The sequence below is a fragment of the Haliotis cracherodii genome, unplaced genomic scaffold, assembly GCF_022045235.1.
Source record: "Haliotis cracherodii isolate W230 unplaced genomic scaffold, xgHalCrac1.p SCAF_14, whole genome shotgun sequence".
Lineage (NCBI taxonomy): Eukaryota > Metazoa > Mollusca > Gastropoda > Lepetellida > Haliotidae > Haliotis > Haliotis cracherodii.
In genome coordinates this window covers 8,229,407-8,257,243 of record NW_027266269.1, presented here as the reverse complement: position 1 = coordinate 8,257,243, position 27,837 = coordinate 8,229,407, and the positions used below count along the sequence as shown (strand labels likewise).

The 27,837-nt window shown below is 41.5% G+C and overlaps 1 protein-coding gene across 4 annotated transcripts in view; it reads left to right on the top strand.

Annotated features, from left to right (window-relative positions):
* Positions 1 to 26,864, top strand: part of LOC139461000 (GA-binding protein subunit beta-1-like) — a 31,723-nt gene extending 4,859 nt beyond the window's left edge. For 2 of the 4 annotated variants that reach the window (XM_071242465.1, XM_071242468.1), the window contains exons 2-12: positions 1,677 to 1,852; positions 3,076 to 3,273; positions 5,001 to 5,099; positions 6,738 to 6,812; positions 7,829 to 7,982; positions 13,624 to 13,713; positions 17,453 to 17,572; positions 19,694 to 19,815; positions 22,519 to 22,657; positions 24,244 to 24,386; positions 25,662 to 26,864. In XM_071242465.1, coding sequence (XP_071098566.1) covers positions 1,745 to 1,852; positions 3,076 to 3,273; positions 5,001 to 5,099; positions 6,738 to 6,812; positions 7,829 to 7,982; positions 13,624 to 13,713; positions 17,453 to 17,572; positions 19,694 to 19,815; positions 22,519 to 22,657; positions 24,244 to 24,386; positions 25,662 to 25,832 — 1,419 coding nt within the window. In that variant the 5' untranslated portion in view covers positions 1,677 to 1,744 and the 3' untranslated portion in view covers positions 25,833 to 26,864. The remainder of the gene's footprint in view (positions 1 to 1,676; positions 1,853 to 3,075; positions 3,274 to 5,000; positions 5,100 to 6,737; positions 6,813 to 7,828; positions 7,983 to 13,623; positions 13,714 to 17,452; positions 17,573 to 19,693; positions 19,816 to 22,518; positions 22,658 to 24,243; positions 24,387 to 25,661) is intronic. The other 2 variants (XM_071242467.1, XM_071242466.1) reach the window with 2 other exon arrangements.
* Positions 26,865 to 27,837: the final 973 nt, after the last annotated feature.

The window sequence follows — 27,837 nt, the reverse complement described above, 5'->3', positions numbered from 1 at the left end:
GAAAGAGAGAAGTGGAGGTGTGTGCTGACAGAATGGAGTGTATGAGTCGGGGAAAGAGAGAAGTTGAGGTGTGTGCTGACAGAATGGAGTGTATGAGTGGGGGAAAGAGAGAAGTGGAGGTGTGTGCTGACAGAATGGAGTGTATGAGTGGGGGAAAGAGAGAAGTGGAGGTGTGTGTTGACAGAATGGAGAGTCTGAATGATGATGAAATTCACCAAAAGACAAGTAAGGAAATGGTACAAAGATCAGACGATGATAAGATGTAAAGACAAAAGGAAGTACACCAGCCAGTTGATACAAATGAATGCCTGGGGAAATTCGTTGTCATTGTGTATAACGTATCATATCCTGGTTATGTTGAAGATATAGAGCTAGGTGAAGTTTTTGTGGAATATATGCATAAAGCGGGAAAGCACGTCAATGCAAATTGTTTCTTCTGGCCACACAAACTTAAAGACAAATGCTGGTACCAATTTGAGGACGTAGTTAGCTTTGTACCAGAGCCTTCCAGAATATCACTTTGACTATTGTGTTGAGTCTTCTTTGTGGGAAGATATGTTGGAAACAATTCATGGCAAACAATAACCTGTGTTTATATGTGCACATGAATGAGGTCAAGAATGATTTACTGAATGTTATCATATAATGCTATCATTTGGTAAAAGTGCAAATATGTTATCAGACTTTGTCTGTGCAGTTACTGTTGAAGTTTTGAAAGTTGACTATTCTCGTTTCCTTACAGCTTTTTGCTTGGAATAAGCAACAATAACCTCAAAAAGTGCCATTAAGGTTGTTGGTAGAGTTTCTGATCAAGTTCTATTTTTGAGATGAGCAATTCCACATAAGATTGGTTTATGATTTTTTGCTTGTCTGTGCTGTTACCAAACCTCACATTTTTATCTAATTAAGGTCACATACAAAATACACCTAACACTTTGATATGCACATTCATTGAGTTTCCCTTTTTTTGACTACCTTTACTTCTGAAACACAGAACACAGAAATAGTTATTATAGTTTTGGCAATTACAAAATATTTTGTCTTTCCTGTTACCATGTTGTCTGTCCTGTTACCGTGAATGTCTTTCCTGTCACCAGGTTTCTGCCATCTCAAAAGTTATAATTGGTTCAACTCTGCTGACAAAAATATATATAATTCATAAAATGAGTGTAATAACTATTATTACCTTATAGAATAATGGTAGTTCCATCTCAGTGTAAGCAGTAGACAAGTTTATCGTACATCTTTTTGCAAATAATTTCATTGTATGCATATGTTTACAGTCTAATAATTTAGTAAAGCCAATAAATGAAATTTTAATGTTGTTGGTATTTGAACTATGCCAAAATGCAACAACCATATCATAAATTTAATTCATTTTAGATTTATGTTCGGTGACAAAAACTGAATTTTATGCACGGTAACAGCACAGACATTTGGTACAGAGATGCCAAAAATAGTTTTCTGCAAAAAGGAAAATAAGACGTATTAAGCCTGCATACTTTACACTTGTATTCAGTAATTGTTATGTTGTTTATCTGCTCAACAAAAACATTTCAAAAATGAATTCTGATTCGTTGATTTTTCATAGGCCAAAATGTTACTTTTTTAGAGAATGACCCATATGTTAAAGTTTAGAGAAAATTACTTTCTAATATGCCAGTTTTTAATTACAGTCAGCACCGTGGCGACCAAAATTGTAAGCGAAGTCCCTGTCCAGATTATTAGTTCGAGGTCAGGTGGCATGTCGCTCGTTGACCTGGGAAAGAAGCTACTGGAGGCAGCCAAACGTGGAGACACCGATGCTGTCCGGGCGCTGATGTCCAATGGTGCACCCTTCACAACAGACTGGGTGAGTTACACATCCATACCCACCCTCTACTGCACTCTTACCAACCAACAGACTGGGTGAGTCACACATCCATATCCACCCTCTACTGCACCCTTCACAACAGACTGGGTGAGTCACACATCCATATCCACCCTCTACTGCACCCTTCACAACAGACTGGGTGAGTCACACATCTATATCCACCCTCTACTGCACTCTTACCAACAGACTGGGTGAGTCACACATCTATATCCACCCTCTACTGCACTCTTACCAACCAATAGACTTGGTGAGTCACACATCCATACCCACCCTCTACTGCACCCTTCACAACAGACTGGGTGAGTCACACATCCATATCCACCCTCTACTGCACCCTTCACAACAGACTGGGTGAGTCACACATCTATATCCACCCTCTACTGCACCCTTCACAACAGACTGGGTGAGTCACACATCCATACCCACCCTCTACTGCACCCTTCACAACAGACTGGGTGAGTCACAGATCCATATCCACCCTCTACTGCACCCTTCACAACAGACTGGGTGAGTCACAGATCCATATCCACCCTCTACTGCACTCTTACCAACCAACAGACTGGGTGAGTCACACATCCATACCCACCCTCTACTGCACCCTTCACAACAGACTGGGTGAGTCACACATCCATATCCACCCTCTACTGCACCCTTCACAACAGACTGGGTGAGTCACACATCCATATCAACCCTCTCGTGTTGTTACAGTTCACCTATGCATAACCAGTTTAGAGGTGAGGTGAAATTGGGTTTACGTCGCGTCGAAGATTATTGCACTTATATAGCGACGTGCATGTATGTGTGTGTGTTTGTGTGGCTGCTTCTACTAGTCCGGACTGATGCCGATTTATAGTGCTAGCTTATTGAGATACCATGCAGCAGTTTAAAATGAATACCCCACTCATGTATACTGACTCCGAGCCGACCAGTCCTTGTTTTAGCCCTTTAATGCCGAGCGCCAGACAGGGTAACAACAAGTACCATCTTTTAACGTCTAACCAGTTTAGAACATGCCTGACCATGTATCATGTTCTAGTTCTGTATCGATTTTCAAAAAGTAAAGGATTTTTCTCACTGAACTTTTTGAACTTTTAACACTGGAACATGAGAAAGTATGGCATAGAGTGTACATGGTCCAAACTGTGCAATGAGTGGTTAAATAGAATATATTTATTAATCTTTGCACGTTTGCACCTCTTCAGCTGGGAACTTCTCCACTTCACTTTGCCGCCCAGTTCGGCCACCAGCAGACGGCGGAAGTGCTGCTGCGAGCGGGCATCAGCCGGGATGCTCGCACCAAAGTGGACCGGACGCCCCTCCATGTGGCGGCGCAGGAAGGCCATGTGGAGATCGTGGAGCTGCTTCTGGACAACTCAGCAGACATTGATGCCAAGGATATGGTGAGATGAGTGAGTGAGTTGGGTTTAACGCCGCTTTTAACAGTATTCCAGTTATATCATGGCGTGTCAGCTTAATGTGGGAGGAGAGCCCGAAGTGATGCAGGTCTCAGACGTTTACCACTTCGGTGACCACGGGTATGGTGCTGACAAACCTAGAAACATAATCAGGGCAAACCAGGATTCGAACCCACAATCATAGGTTTCTGCTGTGCCCAAGGGACGCAACTCTGCACAGCGAATTGCGGCGCCTTAGATGACTGGGCCACCCGTGCCACCTATGGTGAGAGGAAACTCTGGCCCATATCAAGTTCAGCACAGGCTTCAAAACCCTTGCATGATCGTGCCAGGGGCATAGTTAGGATCACATTTGCAGGGTTAAATTGAGGTCTGGTGCTGAAGTGTACACGTAGAAGCTGATATCTATGTTTCTTGTAGTTGTAAAAAGCCAGGGATGAATGTACCTTCACGCAAATAAATAAGACAATTACAAAGAAATGAGCATTTGAACATTCTTAACTATAGTCTGGAAGGTAATTTAAGGTGCCGTTGTTTACTACAATATCTGAAAAACTATCGGACCTACTCCAGTCAAAGTTGGTATGAGATTATTAAAAAGTCATACATAACTGGATATTGCATTTAAAGACAATCGGTACATGAATAAAAAATCTGTCTATTTAGCTATCACTATATTTCATCAACAACCAGACCTGTTCGTCACGGGTGGAACGAGCATTCATTGTAACAGCCATCTGCATAATGCTACCCCTGCATCACAGGGCCATATGACACAGTTGAACCACTCAACTCAACTCAAAAGGTTGCACGGGAATCACGCACGCATGAATACGGTGTTAGCGTTGGGCGTCTCAACGTGCGTGATTCCCTTATTGGGACATGGGCACTTTTTGGGTCGAATAGGTAGGTCTGGTTAACCCTGAATTTGCAGAAGACACCCTGGGATTTAGAAACTGCGAAGGGTTATATTAAACTTGGTGAGAAGAAGTTGACAAACTTTTTAAATTACGTCTGCTTATTATTCAAGTTTGAGGATATCCAAAGTATTCTCCATGTCAGCATGCTTAGAATCTAAAGGGTGCACCTAAGTATATTTAAGAAGACCTGTGGCACACTTGAAAGAGATACATTTCTATCCATGCCACGCTGAGAGGTGCCATGTCGAAGGCGTTGCCAAGTCGAAAGTGTTGCCAAATCGAAGGCGTTGCCAAGTCGAAGGCGTTGCCAAGTCGAATGCATTGTGAAGTCTGTGATTGTAGGGTCAAAAATTTTCATTATGTTTTTTGGTTTGTCAGCACCTTACCTGATATTCATGCCCCAGATAAACATCTAAGACCTGCTCCACTGACACACTGTGATATAACTGAAATAATGTTCAGTTTGTTTGTTTGTTGGTTTGTTTGATGCCACACTCAGCAATATTCTGTCGGTCTGTAAATAATCAAATCTGGACCAGACAATTCAGTGATTGACATGAGCATCGATTCACGCAATTGGGATCGATGACATGCATCAACCAAGTCAGCGAGCCTGACCACCCGATCCCGTTAGTTGACTCTTACGACAAGCTTAGTCACCTTTTTCGGCAAGCATGGTTGCTGAAGACCTATTCTACCCGGATCTTCGCAGGGAGAAATGCTTCTCAAATCAGCAGTGAACCAAACTGTACAATTCTGGAAGAAAGTGACATTAAATGTCTGTTATTTCAGCTGAAGATGACACCACTACATTGGGCCACAGAGAAAGGACACATTCCAGTCGTCGAGATCCTCCTGAAACACTCGGCCGACACCAACTTTGAAAACAAGGTGAGATAACTCTGCGTTCACAAGTAGTGGCATGTCCTTGAAGGGCCCACTGTGACCTTGCTAAGTAACGGGTAGATTCTCATCCCATCAGCCTCTAGTTGGTCTGCACTTTGTGTGATTATGGTGTCTTTGTTTGTTGTTTGTTGTTTACCGCCACTCTCAGCAAGATTCCAGCAGTTGGACGGCAGTCTGTAAATAATCAAGTTTGGACTAAACAATCCAATGATTGACATCATGAGCATCGATCTACCCAGCTGGGATACACAATGGGATCCGTCAACCAAGTCAGTGAATCTGACCACTCGATCCTGTTAGTCACCTCTTATTACAAGCATGGGTCTTCACGAGGCCTTACAGTTGCAGCTAAGATACAGGACGATCTGAGGCCCGCTCCATGATAGAAGGCAGATGCTCTATCAACTATGGAACCGTATCCATTCATGAATTGAATTCATTATTGGTGGCTACTAGAATCGAATATTTATGAATATGCAATCATTTGCATTTACATACCCTGTACCTAAAAATATCCATAAGGACATATCATATGCATAGATGTCTTCAAAAGACAACACTCTCATAATATTTCATTTGACAGTATTGTGGTCACTGGTCATTGTCGCATTTGTGCAGGTTCTAGTTTACGGATAAGTGCAGTATATAGATGTATAATATATTAATAATTAATAAACCATGTCAAATAATTTATGTTGTTATTGTTTCACTGAATAGAACAAATAATACATCTGCTGCTGAATTGTTATTGTATTCGTAAATTGCTATTCATATTCGTTACTCTGTATTCGTGATAAGAATCGTATTCATCTCATAGTGTATTCGTTGCAGCCCTAGTATTTATACATGTTTTAATTCATTGAAAATTCCATGTTAAAACAGTTCAAATACAGATATGCCAGCCACTACGATTTTGTCGGAATCATATTTTGAATCAAATTTTGCCAAATTGATTAAGTGAATTACCAGTTTGTCCAGAAAACATTGCCTGTTATTTTAACATGAAATTGACCGTGCTAGTCATTGTCTCATTCACAATCAGTTAATAAGAAATTAGTAATCACAAATTTTAAAATGATTTTAAAATATAAATTGTAATGCAAAAGATTATATTTTTCATGAAAGCCATAAAATTCTTATGATTTCTAATGTTTTTTGAAAATTACTAGTTTTAGAAGCAGCAATCACCAAAGATATTCCTAATTGCCATAACTTTACGTTGACATCCCTGCAAAAAGTTTTGTAGCATGATTCAAGTAATGCGATGTGTATCAATACATAAGGTAGGCATGCCATGACCACTCTCAGGGAACGATTTAACCATATAAAACATGAGCCTATCATTGAAATGTGCAACGTAATATATAGTGCAACCTACTATTGAAATGTGCAACCTATTGTTGAAATGTGCAACCTACTATTTGGTGCAACCTATTTTTTGAAATGAGCAACCTATTATTGAAATGTGCAACCTACTATTGAAATGTGCAACCCACTATTGAAATGTGCAACCTATTATTGAAATGTGAAACCTACTATTGAAATGTGCAACCTACTATTGAAATGTGCAACTTAATATTCATGTCTGAAATCCCTCCTGACTCTCGTCTCTCTTGGTAACAGTTTGACCGGACACCTCTGGACATTGCCATCGCCAACGGGAGAACAGATATAGCCCAACTCTTGCAACTAGCACAGGTAGGAAGAAGGAATGGCTCAGCATGGAGAGTATTGTCTGGGGAATAAACTGGCTCCTTAATACTTTCCAATTACCATTTTGAACTTGGTGGAGCCAGTTATGTCTCATTCGAAATATCCTGAGGTTTGACCCTATCTGTGGCCTAGTGGTAGAGTGTCCACCTGGAGAGCGGAAGGTCCGGGGTTCGATCCCCGGCAACGGCATACTAAAAGATGTTAAAAGATGGTACTTGTTGTTACCCTGTCTGGCGCTCAGCATTAAGGGGCTAAATCAAGGACTGGTCGGCTCGGAGTCAGTATACTGTGTCTGAGTGGGGTATTGATGTTAAACTGCGGCATGGTATCTCTGAGCTAGCACTATAAATCGGCATCAGTCCGGACTAGTACAAGTAGCCACACAAACACACACGTGCATGCACGTCGCTACATAAGTACAATGATCTTGGATGCGACGTTAAACCCAGTTTCACCTCACCCACCTTGTTGGGTTTTGAGATTATTTCAAACACTGTGTTAAAGGTGACTCAACGGAACTTGTCCAGCTGTCTGTGTGTCATCATACTCAAACAGTGTGGGTGGTAGATCATAATGTCAATCACTTGATTGTCTGGACTTCATGATATAAACACGGTCTTCCCCCATAAAGATCCTGATTAGAATAGATCTTCAGCAACCCATGCTTGCCGTAAAAGGCGACTATGCTTGTCGTAAAAGGCGACTAACGGGATCGGGTGGTCAGACTCGCTGACTTAGTTGATGCATGTCATCGATCCCAATTGCGTGGATCCATGCTCATGATATTAATCACCGGATTGTCTGGTCCAGACTTGATTATTTACAGACCGCCGTCATATATCAACAAACCAACCATAAGAAGCAACTAACAGGATCAGATGGTCAGACTAGCTAACTTCGTTGATGCATGGCTTTGTATCCTAATTGGGTAGATCAATGTTCGTGATGTTAATCACTGGATTGTCTGCTCCAAACACACTTTGTGTTTCATCTCCTTGCAGCACACGGAAATCACCTGTACCGAGGGGGAGACTGTGACGGTGGAGACGACGTCGGACATGATCACCAACGTGCTCGCCGCGGGAGACAGGGACGGTGGGGCGGTGTTGCCTGTTGCTATTGTTCCTAACACTGCATCCGCCTCCAAATCCAAAAGTGAGAAATTGGTGCCTTACATAATGTGTAGAGCAAGGAGCTAGGGTTATCTTCCTTTCTCAGCAGGTGGCCCAGTCGTCTAAGGCGCCGCGATTCGCTGTGCAGAGTTGCATCCCTTGGGCATAGCAGAAACCTATGATTGTGGTTTTGAATCCTGGTTCGCCCCGAATATGTTTCTAGGTTTGTCAGCGCCATACCCGTGCTCGTGGGTTTCACCGAAGTGGTAAACGTCTGAGACCTGCATCACTTCGGGCTTTCCTCCCACATTAAGCTGACACGCTGCGATATAACTGGAATACTGTTAAAAGCGGCGTTAAACCCAACTCACTCAATCCTTTCTCAGCAGGCACAGACATGCAATTCATGTAGGACACTTTCTCAATTCCTTCAGAAGCACATATAAAACCTTCAACATAGCTCCAGAAGAGGTGCGTTTTGTGAAATAAGCACTATAATTTGATATTAATTGCCTGTGCACAAATATGCATCAGAAACTTGAAAAAAGAAACAGTAGGAGGGGCTTAAAAAATGAAAAACTGGTTCTCAGGCAATGACTCTTTAAAAAATGGGGCAGGCAGGCAATGGTGGTATGTTCGAGATGCGGAATATTTAAATTTTTAAGAAAATTTTTAAAAAATGGAAATAAAAAAAAAATGTGCGGCAGATGATGATGATGATGATGAGAGCGGTGCCTGAGAAGCAAAACTTTTTTTCTTTTTTAGCCATAGCAACATGACATAATTATGACTGATTGAATGCAGGCTTCACATACATAAACTTTGCCTCAGTAGATAATGCTTTAATGATACATTTCGCTTTTGTGGGCTTATGCAGAGCTCCAGATAAGCTGCGTATCTGCGTAAAATGCGCATCAGAAATGCACAAATATGCAGTAAAATAAAACCCCAGCGTATCAAATACGCAAAAAACATTACAGAAAACGCCACAAAAATAAAACTTGTGCGTATCATCAAAATATTGTGAAGTAACCCTGCGTATTTGATTAGCAACTTATTTTGAAAATGTAAACGGGCATTCCGTCAACCTAGCCAAACTCCACGATGACAGTTACATCTTGATCATTTGCCATCACACTTTCTTGTGGAAGTATCGTGGTATTTTTGAGTCCTATAAAGCTCTCGAAGTTTTTAAATATTTAACTTAAATACCCACATGTGTAAAAACTAGAGGGTAACAGAAATTTGATTACCCAGACAGAATTACTGATACCCAATGATTTTAAAATGCATGGGTAAAATACCCACAACACCAAAAGCTTATCTGGAGCTGGGGCGGTCGGGTAGCCTAGTGGTTAAAGCGTTCGCTCGTCACGCCAAAGACCCGGGTTCGATTCCTGACATGGGTACAATGTGTGAAGCCCATTTCTGGTGTCCCCTGCCGTGATATTGCTGGAATATTGCTAAAAGCGGTGTAAAACCATACTCACTCACTCACTTATCTGGAGCTCTTTAATGGGATATTGATACACTTGTGGCAGCGCATTAATGCAAAATAAAAATAACCTGGAATATCAATAAAAAAAATACCCAACCAACTGGACCCAAGGGAGTAACAGTGTTTGCACTGGTCTCCCAAATAATGGGGTTCCCTTGCATGAGTCAGGCGCAGGCACTAGCGAAGCTGTCTAGGGGGTTTTGGTGCATGCTCCCTTATGTAATTTTTTCAAATGTCGACCTAAAATGGTGTATTTTCAATCTCATTAAAATCAGATCTTAGTTCTGGCTATCGCTAAACAAAGATCTCAGGACATCCCATTGCGGGTCACGTCGGAATGACCTTTCATCCAACCAATCGGAGTGTCGCTTACCAGATCATGAAACTAACAGACGGAATGTGTTTTCTGATCATGCAACCTCGTAATATCTAACAGCGGGTGTTCCGAACGACAGTTACGCGTTTTATGATTATAACCATACAATCTAGGCCATCTATAAGACATTCCGGAATGTCCTTTTTATCAGTTTTAATTTTTTTATCGAAAATACGTCAAAATACATCGCCAGTTTGAAACTAGTGTCGCAAAACTCGAGAAAGTTGCCTTCTGATTGGCTAATGTCGATTTCATTGATAGGTCAAAGTTCGCGAAAGGTCATTCTGACGTGACCCGTGGTGGGATGTCCTCAGATCATTGTTTAGCGGTAGCGAAAACTAAGATCTGATTTTAATGAGATTGGTGTATTTTAAGCCATTCTGAGCACAAATGAAGGTTTTGAGTGTCTGTGTGTCATTGATTTTGGGAGGAGAGCAAAAGACGAAACAAGACAACGATAAATACGAGTAAAGTAAACTTTTAGGGGACACGTGTAGGTTGGCTTTTTTTTCACTTTTTTTTGTATATGGGAAACCGTAAATGCAAACACTGAGTAAAATATATGGAATTCACAAAGAAATATATAGATGCCCAATGAGATTGATACCATGTAAGTAACAATTCACATGTTGCATCTTTAAAAAACACTCACATATACCCACATTATGGTGAAATTGTGATGCTATTGGACCTCTGGCCTTAGACTAAAGATGGTCTTGTGTTGCACTTTGTTTTTGAATTATTTGTATTAACTCAATTAATTGAATTTTGAAAGCCTTATTGCACTGGCACCTAACAAGAAAGTAAGGATTGTATTTTTGCACAAGTTCTGAAACACTTTGGGTGTTTGTGAAGTTTTTGCACTTAATTTTAAGAATAGTTAATTGGTAATTATTATCATGATAAAAACATATGCTGATGAGAAAAGAGTGATCTTGTCTATCTTGATTTGTTAAACTTAGCTGGAATAGATGCTGAAGACCATGAATTCTGTAATAATTTCTCAGTGGAAACTATTGATTCTCATAAGAATCTGAACATTTTAATTTGAGGAAGATTCATCATCATAAATGTCAGCATGGTTAAAGAAACTGGACAACTTAGTCTCAACTTAATCATTGTTTGGCGGTTTATATGACAGGAATGTGGTAATTAGAAGATAAATACTGTATGTGTCTCTATTTCCGGGATTTTATCGAGTATTTGCATCTTGGAAATTCATCTCGAGATCCAAAAGCGTTAGCTTGAGGAGCTTGATTGAAAATTTCCAAGATGCAAATACTCGATAAAATCCCGGAAATAGACACACACATACTATTTATCGATATTGTAGACCTATTGTTTTATTTAGAAAAAAACAGGCGTGGTTGTGAGTGATTTGGTCGCTTGCGTCAGGGAATGCAAATCATATTTTCACCCTTTGACATTTGGGCATGTGACCCAAATTAGCCAATCACAACACAGAACACACTTTCTGTAGGTTTACAATTCTAATTATGTTATTGTGGCAGCAATGTCCTTCATGATAATCTGAATTTGCATTGCCTCAAATTGAGTTCCTTAATGAAGATTGTGTGGCCACAATGGCTGCTGTGTCAATATTGCCCTTGGAATACCCATCAGGGCAGACCAACACTAGATTGTGACCTGGCTGATGGTGTGTCATTGTACCCGGTCTGTGTGGGTCGATGGCTGCTGTGTCAGTATTGCACTTGGAATACCCATCAGGGCAGACCAGCACTATTAACTCAATTGTAGTCGACTGTACTGTACTGTACTGTACTGTACTGTACTGTACTGTACTGTATTGTATTGTATTGTACTGTACCGTATTGTATTGTACTGTACTGTATTGTACTGAACTGTATTGTATTGTATTGTACTGTACTGTATTGTACTGAACTGTATTGTACTGAACTGTATTGTATTGTATTGTACTGTACCGTATTGTACTGTACTGTATTGTACTGAACTGTATTGTATTGTATTGTACTGTACTGTATTGTACAATGTTGCAGTGTACTGTACTGCATTGTACTGTACTGGACTGTACTGTATTGTACTGTAGTGTATTGTACTGAACTGTATTGTACTGTACTGTATTGTACAATGTTGCAGTGTACTGTACTGCATTGTACTGTACTGGACTGGACTGTACTGTATTGTACTGTACTGTATTGTACTGAACTGTATTGTACTGTACTGTATTGTACAATGTTGCAGTGTACTGTACTGCATTGTACTGTACTGGACTGGACTGTATTGTACTGAACTGTACTGTATTGTACTGAACTGTACTGTATTGTACTGTTCTGTATTGTACAATGTTGCAGTGTACTGTACTGTATTGTACTGAACTGTACTGTATTGTACTGTTCTGTATTGTACAATGTTGCAGTGTACTGTACTGTATTGTACTAGACTGTAGTTTACAGTACTGTACTGTACTCTATTGTACTGTACTGTAGTGTACTGTACTGTAGTCGACTGGACTGTATTGTACTGTAGTAAATTGTACTGTAGTGTTGTGTATTGTACTGTATTGTGCTGTACTGTACTGTGTTGTGTTGAACTGGACTGTATTGTACTCGACTGGACTGTATTGTAGTGAACTATTCTGTACTGTACTGTTCTGTACTGTACTGTATTGTACTGTATGATATTGTATGAAACATTATGAGCATGATGAGTAATGAACTTGAAATGCTAATTTCAACACGTTTTGAGATATTTGACTGGCAAACACATTTGAGGTCATTAAGCAAGTCATTTATTTTAGGAAGTGTATCGATACAGTAGAAAATGTATCATGTATGGTATCGGCGGATGAAAACTCAAGATGCACCGATGTATTGTTTCCCCCTTATGATACATCAGTGTGTAGGCTGGGCATGCTTGCTGGTCAGGTTTAGCGAAATGGTGACAAATTAAAAACATATTTATTACATTTTTAAGTCAAAAGAAACAGGTGCTGATGATTGTTAGGATGTAATTGTTTATGGATATACAAAATAGGCATAATGCTTTGACATGTTTCCCCCTGTCAGGGTTCTGGGTTAGAATAGGTCCCCAGCAAGCGACACTTGAAAATTCAGGGGTAGAATAGGTCTTCCGCAACCCATGCTTGCTGTAAAAGATGACTATGCTTGTCGTAAAAGGCGACTAACGGGATCGGGTGGTCAGGCTCGCTGACTTGGTTGATGCATGTCATCGATCCCAATTGCGTGGATTGATGCTCATGATATCAATCACTGGATTGTCTGGTCCAGACTCAATTATTTTACAGACCGCCGTCATATAGCTGGAATATTGCTGAGTTCGGCGTTAAACAAAAAAACAACCAACCAACCCCAGCAAGCCATGCTGGTCGTAAGAGGCGAGCAAATTTAATGGGTGGTCAGGCTCGGTCACCTGGTTGGTAATGTGTCATCATAACCTGACGACACAATATCAGTCACTGGATTGTCTGGTCCAGATTTGATTGTTTACAGGCTGCCGTCATATAGCTGGAATATTGCTGATTGCGAGGTTAAGCACCAAACAAACAAACTTTGACATGATTTGAAATACTTATCTGTAACATGAGGGCAGTGAAAAATTTGCTGTGAAAATTGTGGCCATCTGATTAAATTGAACAGAACCTATAACGAAGTCTTGTATGACTGAAAGTTGGAAATGCAACCAGATCTGGGTTTTTTCTTTGTGGAAATGAATTATCTACAGCTATGTTTTAACACTTTGTCCACCATTGTTTCGGTCAGTGACTGAATCCTTCTGTTTAGCAATGTTTTCATGTATTGTTATGTCTAGAAGATGGGGAAATCTCGGACCAAAGCAGTACATCCGTCCTGGCCACCCTTGCTGCCCTTGCTGAGGCCACGGCGCCCATCAACACACAAAGTAAGCTAGCATTGCAAGCTAGGGTAACGAGGCAGAATAGGTCTCCAGTACCCCTTGATGTCTTCCTCTGGTGTGACGAGGCAGAATAGGTCTCCAGTACCCCTTGTTGTCTTCCTCTGGAGAAACAAGGCAGAATAGGTCCCCAGTACCCCTTGTTGTCTTCCTCAGGAGAAACGATGCAGAATAGGTCTCCAGTACCCCTTGCTGTCTTCCTCTGGAGAAACAAGGCAGAATAGGTCTCCAGTATCCCTTGTTGTCTTCCTCTGGAGATATTAGGCAGAATAGGTCCCCAGTACCCCTTGGTGTCTTCCTCAGGAGAAACGAGGCAGAATAGGTCCCAAATACCTCTTGTTGTCTTCCTCAGGAGAAACGAGGCAGAATAGGTCCCACATACCTCTTGTTGTCTTCCTCTAGAGAAATGACGCAGAATAGGTCCCCAGTACCCCTTTTTGTCTTCCTCTGGGGTAACGATGCAGAATAGGTCCCCAGTACCTCTTGTTGTCTTCCTCCTGAGATATAAGCAGAATAGGTCCCCAGTACCTCTTGTTGTCTTCCTCTGGTGTGACGATGCAGAATAGGTCTCCAGTACCTCTTGTTGTCTTCCTCTGGAGAAACAAGGCAGAATAGGTCCTCAGTACCTCTTGTTGTCTTCCTCAGGAGTGACGATGCAGAATAGGTCTCCAGTACCTCTTGTTGTCTTCCTCTGGAGAAACAAGGCAGAATAGGTCCTCAGTACCTCTTGTTGTCTTCCTCAGGAGTGACGATGCAGAATAGGTCTCCAGTACCTCTTGTTGTCTTCCTCTGGAGAAACAAGGCAGAATAGGTCCTCAGTACCTCTTGTTGTCTTCCTCTGGAGAAACAAGGCAAAATAGGTCCTCAGTACCTCTTGTTGTCTTCCTCTGGAGAAACAAGGCAGAATAGGTCCTCAGTACCTCTTGTTGTCTTCCTCTGGAGAAACAAGGCAAAATAGGTCCCCAGTATCCCTTGTTGTCTTCCTCTGATGTGACGTGGCAGAATAGGTCCCCAGTACCTCTTTTTGTCTTCCTCTGATGTGACGTGGCAGAATAGGTCCCCAGTACCTCTTTTTGTCTTCCTCTAGGGTAACGATGCAGAATAGGTCCCCAGTATCCCTCCTGTCTTCCTCTGGGGTAACGAGGCAGAATAGGCCCCCCAGTACCCCTTGTTGTCTTCCTCTGGAGATACGAGGCAGAATAGGTCCCCACCTAAGCAAAAAAACTACTAATGATGAAGTGTGGTATTATGTTTGACTTGATAACCCACATGAAAATATGTGTTACCTACATTTTAGAAGTTGAAATGAGCAAATGCTGGATTTGTATTCAGTTTATTTGATGACTGTACTTAAAGTCAGTGATAACATTGGCTGTGCAGCCGGCACAAGGTGGAACCAATACACAGAGGCCCTAGTGGTCTGATTAGAGTAGTGTCCCTTTGTAGTGCCAGGATTCACTATTGGTGTGTGTTGATTGGTACAGTCAGCTTATTCGTCTAAGCAGGGGAATAGGTACAGGAGATTAAAATGTATAAAGCAAACATGTTACCGTCAGTTTTGTTCTCAAATGCTTAGAACACTTACCATCTTCACGAGGCAAGAGAGTTAACTGACTTTAAAAGTCCAGTTTCCACCGTTGTCGAACTAGACTGTAATTCCTGGGCTCGATCGTAGCGCCACCAGTGGCTATTACCAGTGATGTCCCTTCTAAGCCTCTCCTATGGACCAATGAGATTCCACCTCTCGTATCACTTGCGTTTGCGTCACACAAAATGGTGGCGCCCAGTCAGGAGGATCTGATCGATAATCAAGATCTATATTGTGATAAAACAGGTCTTACATCGCGAAATCATCAAATCACGTGAGCACCATCATTGAAAACATGAAAAGATTTGGAATATATCGGTTGACAACGAGTTTGCAGTGCACATGCTTTGCAAATCTTGCAATCGACCGAAATCTGCACGACAGTTTACTAACCGGATTTTGATTTCGTTGCGCGATTTTGATTGGACTATGCAAAGTCTCGTTGGTCCAGCCAAAATGTAACTCCATAATACCAGCCTAGTTCGGCAAGGGTGGAAACTGGACATTTAAAGTCAGTTAGCTCTCTTGCCTCGGGAAGATAAACACTTACATGCCGAACTCAAGCAGACCTGTACAATATATCTGGAACAAAGAAAACACAAAGATATCCCAACCACGTTCTGGACATGAGACATACGTTGTTTCAACAGTTTGACCGTTGTGGTCAAACCAGATACCCTCAAAAGCTTACGCAGATGGGGGCACGGGTGGCCCATTCGGCTTAGGCATCGCGATTCGCAGTGCAGAGTTGCGTCCCTTGGGCACGCCAGAAACCTATGATTGTTGGTTCGAATCTCGGTTCACTCCGATTATGTTTCTAGGTTTGTCAGCACCATACCCGTACTCGTGGGCTTCACTGTGGTAAACGTCTGAGACCGGCATCACTTCGGGCTTTCCTCCCACATCAAGCTGCCACGCTGTGATATAACTGGAATACTGTTAAAAGCGCATTAAACTCAACTCACTCACTCACTCACTAATACAGCAAAGAACAATATCGAACCAACTCGTCACAATTTTCACAATTTTCACAATGGGAGTTTAACCAACCTCCAGGTTGACCAAAGATTTTGTAACTATAACAATAGACTGCCCGAACACTCTAAGGACTTTATCTTATTTGATACTTGTAACTATTTTATTTAGTACTTGTAACCATTTCAAAGAGTAAGCCCTCGCTTTATTGGCTGCATTCTGAAGTAGCTATGCCACTGCTGTACTGCAATGAATAGTGCGGAGTTGCGTCCCCTACACATGCCAGGATCCACACATCCCAGATTATGACCCATTATACCAGCACCATACCTGTACTTGTTGGTTTGTCTACCACCACCCCGTGTCACCTTTGCTAAACTTCAATATTACGGGAGTGGTCGGGTAGCCTTGTGGGTAAAGCGTTTGCTCATCGCTCCGAAGGACCTGGTTTGATTCCCTACATGGGTACAATGTGTGAAGCCCATTTCTGGTGTCCCCTGCCGTGATATTGCTGGAATATTGCTAAAAGCGGCGTAAAACATACTCACTCGCTCACTCACTACATCCTGTGAGACCGCCTCCGTAGTCTAGTGGTAGAGCGTCCGCCTGGAGAGCGAAAGGTCTGGGGTTTGATTCCCGACTGCGTCATACCAAAAGACGTTAAAAGATGGTACTTGTTGTTACCCTGCCTGGCGCTTGGCATTAAGGGGATAACACAAGGACTGGTCGGCTCGGAGTCAGTATACTGTGTCTGAGTGGGGTATTCATGTTAAACTGCGGCATGGTATCTCAGTGTGCTAGCACTATAAATCAGCATCAGTCCGGACTAGTACAAGCAGCCACACACACACACACGTGTGCATGCACGTCGCTATATAAGTGCAAGAATCTTGGACGCGACGTTAAACCCCATTTCACCTCACCAACCCTTACATCCTGTGAGGTAATAGCAGTTCTTCAAAACTGAACTTACATAAACACAAAACTGACAAAAAATAATTGAATTTAAGGGGTACCATGTAAGAATATGTGAACCCTGTATGGAATTAGTCAACTGGAAATGTTCATCCTTTTTTTAGTGGAGTCACTCTTTGCATGTTTAAATGTATGTTGAAAAATGAGTCCGAGTGTGAAGTTTTGAACTGTTGATGTCGTGTGTTCCAGACGTGAGCTCATCAGAAGCGATGAACTGGTTGGAGAGTCAAGGCATCACAATGATCTCAACAGCAGATGGCGGCATCATCACCTCGGCCGTGGAGAGTGGCCAGACGATCTCACTCACAGGTTGGTGATGGGAACACATGGTGCCACAGGGGTAGAAACTAACAGTTTCAGTCCACTAGTCCTCGGGCCCGTGAAGATCCGGGGTAGAATAGGTCTTCAGCAACCCATGCTTGCCGTAAAAGGCAACTTTGCTTCTCGGGATCGGGTGGTCAGGCTCGCTGACTTGGTTGATGCATGTCATCGGTGCAAATTGCGTGGATCGATGCTCATGATGTCAATCACTGGATTGTCTGGTCCAGACTCGATTATGTACAGACCGCCGTCATGTAGCTGGAATATTGCTGAGTGCGGCGTTAAACAACAAACCAAACCAAACCTTAAAATCATAACGTATAGCAAAAGCTCTAAAAATGGCAAATTTCTACTAGCCCTTATGATACTTTTACCGTTGGGCAGTTTGGCAAGGACTACAGGACTAATGCCAATTACTAACGTTGTCCCATGGTCAATATTTGTACGGAAGACAGTTTATTTTAAGGGGAATATATAGGAACTGATTTAGTCTGTTCGATCGGGTAGCCTAGTGGTTAAAGTGTTTGATCATCACGCCGAAAACCTAGGTTCGATTCCCGACATGGGCACAATGTGTGAGCCCATTGCTGGTGTCCCCCGCCGTGATATTGCTGGAATATTACTAATAGTGTTGTGAAATCCAACTCACTCACTCACTCACTCACTCAATGGGGATAAATTTTCTTTAAAAGTGTTTAAGTTGAAAAATGAAATTTTACACATTGATGTTACTTGTCATTATCTAAAATGAGTTCAAAAACTGGTATCTTAAATACATTTTTTACAGTTTTACAGAGTTAAGATTCTTGCTCCATGCTTTTCAACTTAGTGCATACTGTGTGAAAGTTTTCTCAGAAACCATTGAAGTCAATAAATTGTATTATTTTCCTACATGTTTCCTAAAAGGTCAGCAGTCCTACCAAGGTTCTGTCCATCCGTCCGTTCGTCCGTCCGAAAACTTTGTCCGCGCTATTTCTCTTAAACTATTCAGTGGATTCATCTCAAACTTAGTACATATAATCTGTGTCATATGGAGGGGTGCAGTCAAAAGAAAAAAAATGTTTTTATTAATTTTCCATTTTTTTATGAATTTTTCAAACCCTAACCCTATCCATTATTTAATTTGTAACTACTGACACACTAGGCGGGTCGGGGGTATTAGTGAGGCAGGTTGGGGGTATTAGTGAACCACGCTCACTTTTGCCCTTGTTTACATTCTGTCTTTAAATGGGACACGTTTCTTGAGAAACCACATTAAAGTTTGCTTGGTTATAAGAGATACTTGTCAAGACTGAGCTGAAATATATTTGTGTGTATCAATTTTACATTTAATCAGATATGACCGCCTCCGTGGTCTAGTGGTAGAGGGTGTTCGAACCCCAGTGTCATCATATCACTAGACGTTAAGGGATGTTACTTGTTGTCAGTCAAAAGCGTTATATGGCCATGACTTATCAACAAAATCATATATCACAGGTCAGCTCGGAGGCTCGGAGTCACTAGTTGTAGACCAGTTAGTTTGGAGAAGGGCCAGTGACTTTTAAAAGGAGTAAGCCCAGTTGGCTACGAACAAATTGATTGTTAAATCTACAGTGTGCAACTAGTCATAAGCCTGACCAGAAACAAGTTTAAGTCTATTTTTCCGAGCTAACAATAGTCCAATGTTAAATTAAATCTACCGGTGAAATCACCTTCAGACAAGTTCAGAGGAACAGAGTCTGTCAAATTAACAAGATGTTCTCAGTAATTAATCCTCGATTAATGAGTGTCAACTCAGTTTATTGCCTATTACAGTGATTGACCTCTTGGACTATCATGTAGGTACGATGTATTTACAGCAATCTTCATTGTGTTACAACTGCACACAGAAACTGCTCAGGCCTAACTGTTGATCAAGTCCGGTCAAAATTTTAAGAATGTCCGGACAATACTTTTTAAAATGTCCTGACAGAAAAATTTAAATGTCCGGTAAGCAATATTTTAAACTGGACATTTGAGATTCCCAATCGGACATGTCCGGCGCATATGACGGTCTCGGATCCCTGGAACAGACACATGTTTTATGGCACAGGCTGTTCTGATGGTAAATCTGTGAAAATCGTGTTTCAGAGGCCGGCAAGATCGCGCTGAACCTGATCCGGCAGCAGGGCCTCGGTCAGGCAGTGTCTCAAGAGGGGGAGGTGGAGAGTGCTATAGAGAACGTGGTGGGCGCGGACGAAGAGGAGGAACAGGTACGTACCACACGTGGGGCGTGTGTACATTTGAGCATGTCTCATAGCATCTTCCCGAGGCAAGAGAGTTTACTGACTTTACAAGTCAAGTTTCCACCCTTGCCGCACTAGGCTGGAATTCCTGGGCTCGATCGCAGCGCCACCAGTGGTTGTTACAGATTATGTCCCTTCTAAGCCTCTCCTATGGATCAATCCCATTCCATCATTTGCATTTGTTTCAAACAAAATGGCAGTGCCCAGTCAAGACGATGTGATCATTCATCAAGATCTCTATCGCGAAATTGATCAAATCACACGAGCACCTTGATTAAAGACATGAAAAGATTTGGAAAATATTTGTTGACAACGAGTTGGCAGTGCACATGCCTTGCAAATCCTGCAATCGACCGAAATCTGCACGACAGTTTACGAACCGGATTTCGATTTAGTTGCATGATTTTGATTGGACTATGCATCGTCTCGTTAAGCCAAAATGTAACTCCATAATACCAGCCTAGTTCGGCAAGGGTGGAAACTGGACTTTTATAGTCAGTTAACTCCCTTGCCTCGGGAAGATGGTTTCATAGTTTTCACAGCATTTTTTCCATATACACTGGAAGCAGTCAAATTCGGACTCAGTTAGGACAGTAAAGTTGTCCATTTTAAGACAAGGCCCGGATTACGCAGATTACAAAAAGTTGAACTGAAGACAAGACGAAAAGCAACAATCATTCATCTTTATTTGCATGCACATACATTGTATATGAAATATTGACATATTATACACATTAAAACCTTATTTACTTGCGAACGTCATTGAGAACAGTGTTGATCTTTCTGAAGATTGTTTTTCAAAGTCGTGTCCTCAGTCACATTTTTGAGAGGAAGTCCTGAAAAGTGGTTCGCTTATGATATGCTATGTTTACCATTATTTATGTCACTGAGTTAATCTAATTAAGCTGAGTTTCTCATTAACAGGTGACTAAATTCTTATCAGCTAAGGGGGCGGTCGGGTAGCCTAGTGGTTAAAGCGTTTGCTCGTCACGCCGAAGACCCGGGTTCGATTCCCAACATGGGTTCAATGTGTGAAGCCCATTTCTGGTGTCCCCCGCCGTGATATTGCTGGAATATTGCTAAAAGCGGCGTAAAACCACACTCACTCACTCACTCACTCACTCACTCACTCAATAGATCAATAGGATTACGTGCAGGATCAGAGAGGCGACTAACGGGATCGGGTGGTCAGACTCGCTGACTTGGTTGATACATGTCATTAATCACAATTATGTGGTTTGATGCTCATGATGTCAATCAGTGGATTGTCTGGTCCAGACTCGATTATTTACAGACCGCCATCATATAGCTGGAATATTGCTGAGAGCGGCGTTAAACAACAACAAAAAAAAAACATGCAGTATTAGCATTGTTATTTTAGCTGACGATGACTGAGCTTACATCAATGTGAGAGAACATCCGGTCCATTCCGGTTCAGTCTGATTTAGACAGCTTTTCAATAGTAAATTAGTTGTTGGAACCAGAAGTTTAGTCCGTGGTGAAAAAAATAATTTGAGAGGTGCAGTGTTCCAGCTGGCTTTTGAAACTGCCAATCAACAATTAAAATTACCAGTCCCTCCTAATTTTTGCCAGGTCCCAACATTCAACAAATAAAAAACCGCATGGAAATTATTTGGTTTCAATTCTCTCAACATCTTGTTCAGTGCAAAGATGTCATCTCTGAAGTAACTTAGTTTGATTTATACATCATTCACACAAACTTCTGTCATAATTTTCTCTTCGTTTTTTAATATTTTGAGACGAAGTTGCTACAAATGGATATTTATCTTAGAAATAGGGGGCGGTCGGGTAGCCTAGTGGTTAAAGCGTTCGCTCGTCACGCCGAAGACCCGGGTTCGATTCCCGACATGGGTACAATGAGTGAAGCCCATTTCTGGTGTCCCCCGCCGTGATATTGCTGGAATATTGCTAAAAGCGGTATAAAACCATACTCACTCACTCACTCACTCCTAGAAATAGACAACAGGAAACCCTGATGGTAACAGACGAGCTGACTTTGTTTGAAAAATATACTTATATGAATATCACTGTTGTTTTGTTCAACAACAAAGATTTATAAGGTACTTCATTTGCTGGTCCACAGGGACTGGCAGTCACATGAATAACCGGTCCAAGCCTAATTTTACCGGTAAAAAACTGGTAATTAGCAGTAAACGTGAACACTGAGTTGTAGGTCAGTTTGAGTAATGATAGTATATTAGGGAACTTAGGGGACCTAAGAAAACGTCCGATGTTCACTGAAATCTGAATTTGACAGATTCCACTGTGTTTCTAGTTTGATATTTCCAGTCAGCTGAAAAGGCTCTTATACCTCGTACTCGTGAAGATCCGGGGTAGAATAGGTCTTCAGCAACCCATGCTTGCCGTAAAACGCAACTATGCTTGTCGTAAGAGCTGACTAACGGGATCGGGTGGTCAGGCTCGCTGACTTGGTTGAAGCATGTCATCGTATCCCTCATTGCGAGGATCGATGCTGATGATATCAATCACTGGATTGTCTGGTCTAGACTTGATTATTTACAGACCGCCGTCATATAGCTGGAGTATTGCTGAGAGCGGTGTTAAACAACAAACCAAATCTTATACCTCGTCCTTGCATTTAGAATTGAACAGAGATGAAGGACCACAACTTGTTTGTTTTGCTTCCAGAAAGTTATAACCATTGTAGCCAACCAGGGAGACACCGAGATCCCCAGCAACAACGGCGGCACGGTGCTGGTGGCCGTCAACCCTGACGGCACCACCACGGAGATCCCCATGGAGGCACAGATGGTGGAGGAGTCACAAGGTCAGGATGAAGTTGTTTTTTGTTGTTTTTTTTGGGTTTTTTTTATCAAACCATGTGAATTCCAAGAATTGGTTCCCAGCTGATCATAAGAGGTGATGGATTGGTATCCGACTTAAGGCCGAACTTTTGGTATTCGGGTAGTGGGGCTGGGATCTCATCGAAAAAAATGAATTGTCCTTAAAAATTCTTGAAAAAAATAACTATGCTAAATATTGTTGGGGAAAAAAAAAATTTGCCTGCTGCAATAATTACAATGTTGCAATGTGTTTTTTAGGAAACAATGTTTTAGCTTGTTTTGATTAATAGAATATCTGGTTTTGCAGCTGTAGCTATTCTAGCAGTGAATCAGTTTGTAATAATATTATAAAAATGCCTGCGACAAGTGCAAAACTACGAAGTTCACGAAAAACTAAGCTCAAAAGTTTGCAGAATTGTGTGCAGGATTATCAAAATTTGACATGCATCAACCAAGTCAGTGAGCCTGACCACCCGATCCTGTTAGTCGTCTCTTACGACAAGCATAGTTGCCTTTTAGGGCAAGCATTGGTTGCTGAAGACCTATTCCACCTCAGATCTTCACGGGTAAAAAGCAATATTAACCAAGACATGGTCTGTATAAACAGGTACTGACCTCATATAAGGCTAAACAAAATAATAATCTTGGTTCTCAGGCACTGCCCACATTATCATAAAGTTCATTGCACGTTTCATTTTTGTTTCCAATTCCAATTTTATTTTGTGCATTGTGAATTAGGATTTTTATTAAAAAAAATTAACATGGAAATAAAAACAAAATGTGCTGCACACTTTATGATGATGCGGGTGGTACCTGAGAACCAAGACTATTATTTTGTTTAGCCGAAGGTTCATAATTATTTTAATCTAAGATCAGGAGAAAAAAACAGATTCAACATGTCCATCAATTGTTAGCTGCAATAACGTTAGCAGGTTCCAACAGTCAGACCGCCTCCGTGGTCTAGTGGAAGAGCGTCCGCCCGGAGAGCAGAAGGTCCGGGGTTCGATCCCTGGCCGTGTCATACCAAAAGACATTTAAAGATGGTACTTGTTGTTACCCTGTCTGGCGCTCTGCATTAAGGTGCTAAAACAAGGACTGGTCGGCTCGGAGTCAGTATACTGTGTCTGAGTGGGGTATTCATGTTAAACTGCGGCATGGTATCTCAGTGGGCTAGCTCTATAAATCGGCCTCAGTCCGGACTAGTACAAGCAGCCACACAAACACATACACGTACATGCACATCGCTATATATAAGTGCAATAATCTTGGACGCGATGTTAACCCAATTTCACCTCACCTCCAACAGTCAGATTGGCTCAGGTTTGGGGAATACCATTCTGGGTAATTCCCATTCTAATTTTAGTAACTTATAATACCTTACGTTAGCAGACCTGTCTTGGAGTCAATATGCGTGTCTGTCGAATGACACACTTCAGCTTCTAGGCCAATGAATATGGCGGAAAACTTCATATAATTTTCGGTACCCATGTTTTCTACTCACGTCAGACTTCGACTTAGAGGGTTATGGGTAACACTTGCTGATAATCATATCTCCCTTGCTTCCTTTTAGTTGATGAGACAGAAATCACAGAGCCCCTGTTGAAAAAAATCAAAACGGAGGATGGTCAAGGGGAGGTAATCCTGGAGGAGGTCGCTCTAACAGAAACAGATGCTCTACCCACGGAGGAAACGCCACTAGTTATGGCTGAGGATGTAAGAATGAGTGCAGTGACATTGTATCGTAGAAATATACCGTATTCGACCCAATAAGCGCCCAGGGCGCTTAAATTAAAGACAGAAGGGGTGGGCGCTTATTGGGACCAATTCAGAGTCAAATTGGCGTAAATTCATCAGTAAGCCTTAAGTCACAAATATCTTAAATAAACAGAATACAGTCATGCCCTGCTTATACCGACTTCAAATATCCGGAAACCTCGGTTGCCGGACGATTTTCATTTAAAACGAAAAATAATTACTATATAAATTTCCGGAAGGGGGGGGGAACTCAGGAAGTAAATTAGCTCGTAATTGTATTTCCGAAATTAGCTTTATTGTACGCATGCTGAAAAAGCTTCATTGAGTATTTACGCATGCTGTTTTTATCGTTTTCGTTTTCCATTTAATGCATGCGCTTCTCTACGCAAGTTAATTAATAATACAGTAGAACATGGATATAACGAACTACAAGGGACCAGAGAAATCAGTTGGTTATATCCGTTGTTCGTTATACACGTTTTCGCTCGGAAACGTCCGCCATCTTGGATAAGTCAAAACACAATACACATAACTGCAGCATTGACTTGTATTAGCAGTGATCATTCAATTGATAATAATTTATAACATTCATTTAATAACATTAAATTCATAACATTTTCCGAAGATTGTTATCAAATAACAAATTTTCATTTTACAATTTACATACGAGATGTGTAGTCGGTGGTTTTGCTTTAGCCTCGTTTCATATTACATGTACAGGTAAGATTAACACAATGCAAATTTAACAAGGTTGATCCGTCACCGCTGATTGTATTGATTCGCCGCTGATTGCTTACAGCCAGTTGTCAGTGACACTTGACACTGAGTGAGATTTCTCATTTCGCTATACACGTCACTAATTAGTGATAGTTGGGCTTGTCGGTGATCAGATATCAGTTCGCTGTATCCGTTAGTTCGCTGTAGAGAGTTCGTTATATACGTAAATTTTATATCATATTATATAGGAGATTTTTTAACAGTCCATTGTATCTGTTTGTTCGCTATATCCATGTTCATTATATCCGTGTTCTACTGTAATTAGGTTTTGAATATGTTTGGAGGGTGTTTTATATATTTTAGTTTTCATTTAATGCATGCGTTTCTGTAGGCAAGTTAATTCATAGTAATTGGGTTTTGAATATTTTGGGGAGGTATTTTACGCAAATACGCAGCTTATCTGTAGCTCTGGTAAAAGATTTGATTTTAATGAGATGTTTGTTTCCATGGTAACAGGCTGATGAAAACGACCCCGGCCAGGATCGGTTGCGGAGGCAGCTGGAGGAGGTACAGAAGCAGGCGGAGGAATACAAGCGCCAGCTGCAGCAGAAGCAGGAGGAGGCGGACGGATACAAGAAGAAGCTCAACGAAATCGTCAAAACACCCGAGAAATCCTCTGGGGAATGAACTTTAAGGAATCCCCCTCCCCATCATTGTCTCTTCGTCTTCGAGGCTTTACCTGGTGTTGCCTCCCAGCATCCAGCTTCTCAGTGAAAACAATCACTTCGCTGGTTCTTACAAGCATTTCAGTGTGTTGGCCAAAGGAACACTGTCTATTAAAGCAGTGTGAACTTTTGCATGAACACAAAGGATATGGGGCTGGGACGAGTCTACATTTACTACCCGACCCCCTATTGCTGGAGTTGGGTACAAAATGTCTGAATTGTTTTAGTAGAGCCCTGCAGAAACAATTGAGATGACATATAAAACGTTCTGATCATGCATACACATGTACAAGTCAGAGAAATGTGTGCATGGTTGGAAAGAAATGCAAACATTAGGGATTGCATTGTAAGCATGAAATTTTATGGTTATTATCATTATATCATGTGACTCAGGACAGGTCAAGATAGTACGGTGAGCACTCGGTCCTACTCACGAGTACCTGAGTTACCTATTGCTGAGTGCAGAGTCAAACAAAAAACAAACAAACAACAAGCAAACAAACAAACAAACAAACAAACCTGAGTTACCCGTCCTGGCCATACAAGGGTTCCTTGCCAAGCCCTAATATCAACAAGGAAATATTTATGGGGTCACATGATTCAAATAATATAGCAGCAGACGTCAAGGGAAGCCGTAATATTTAACATGGAGCAAGTCTGAGTGTGGCAGACTGATAGTCCTGGCACTGTGACAGTCAGAAGGACTGCTTGTCTTCTCCCAAATCTTGTAATTTTACTTGAATCACTTGTCCTGAAATAAACTGAGGACTAGATGAAATGAACTCATGGATAAAGATTGTCAGTGTGTCCATGCATTAAACCTAGTATTAATTCTTGTCAAGGCCAGTATCGAGGGCAATATCGCTAAGACTGTCGACATTTTGTTTCTTTATCCTAATCAACTGCTTCGCTCATAGACCCAGTCCATCAATGCATCTGTATCACTGAACACCACCTGCTCTTGTAGATCCGGGGTAGAACATGTTTTCAGCAACCCATGTTTACCTTAAGAGGCAACTATGCTTGTCGTAAGAGGCCACTAACGGGATCGGGTGGTCAGGCTCGCTGACTTGGTTGGTGCATGTCACCATATCCCAATTGCGTGAATCGATGCTCATGATATCAATCACTGGATTGTCTGGTCCAGACTCGATTATTTACAGACCGCCGTCATATAGCTGGAATATTGCTGAGTGCGGCGTTAAACAACAAACAAACCAATGCATCTGTATCAGTGAACACCACCTGCTCTGGATAAAAATTTGTTAGCTTCCCATATCATCTAAAACCTGTAGTTGTTCATCTTCCTCTTGACTGGGTGCCGCCATTTTATTTGAAGCCAAAGCAGTGATGTGAGAGGTGGAATCGGGTTGGTCAGTAGGAGATACATACAAGGGACATAACTCGTAATAACCACTGGAGGCGCTACAATCCCGCCCTGAAATTCCAACCTCGTTCGGCAAGGCTGGAAACTGGACTTACTAAGTCAGCCAACTCCCTTGCCTAGGGAAGATGACAGTTGTTTCATGTGATGAATATTTGAAGAAGGGAAGTAAATCTGTATATGACCTCAGATAATGTTATTCTCATGCTCTCTGCCTATTCAGTCTAAGGTCTCAACACTGATAAAACCTCTGTAAGAAAAACTAACAATGCTGTGAGCGAATGTTGAAAGAAGGATCGCTTTAGGTGAACTTGTGGATATGAATGGGGGAGAGTGGTGTAACAATGAGTTGCCTTGTAAACACCAAGGGCTCTTCGGCTATACAATGCACATGTACAAGTCTTCAAGTGATTATTGAAAGAAAGTGGAAGAAGAATTTCAGTTTGGAGTAGGTTGAATTATTTTTGTCAGACTGCTTAACAGATTACTGAAAAGTTTGGTTGGAAGGGAAAAAATTACAATTCTTTCAACCCTCTTGAAGATTTGTTTTGATCAGCGGTAGAAGTATCTCTGAGGCTTCACT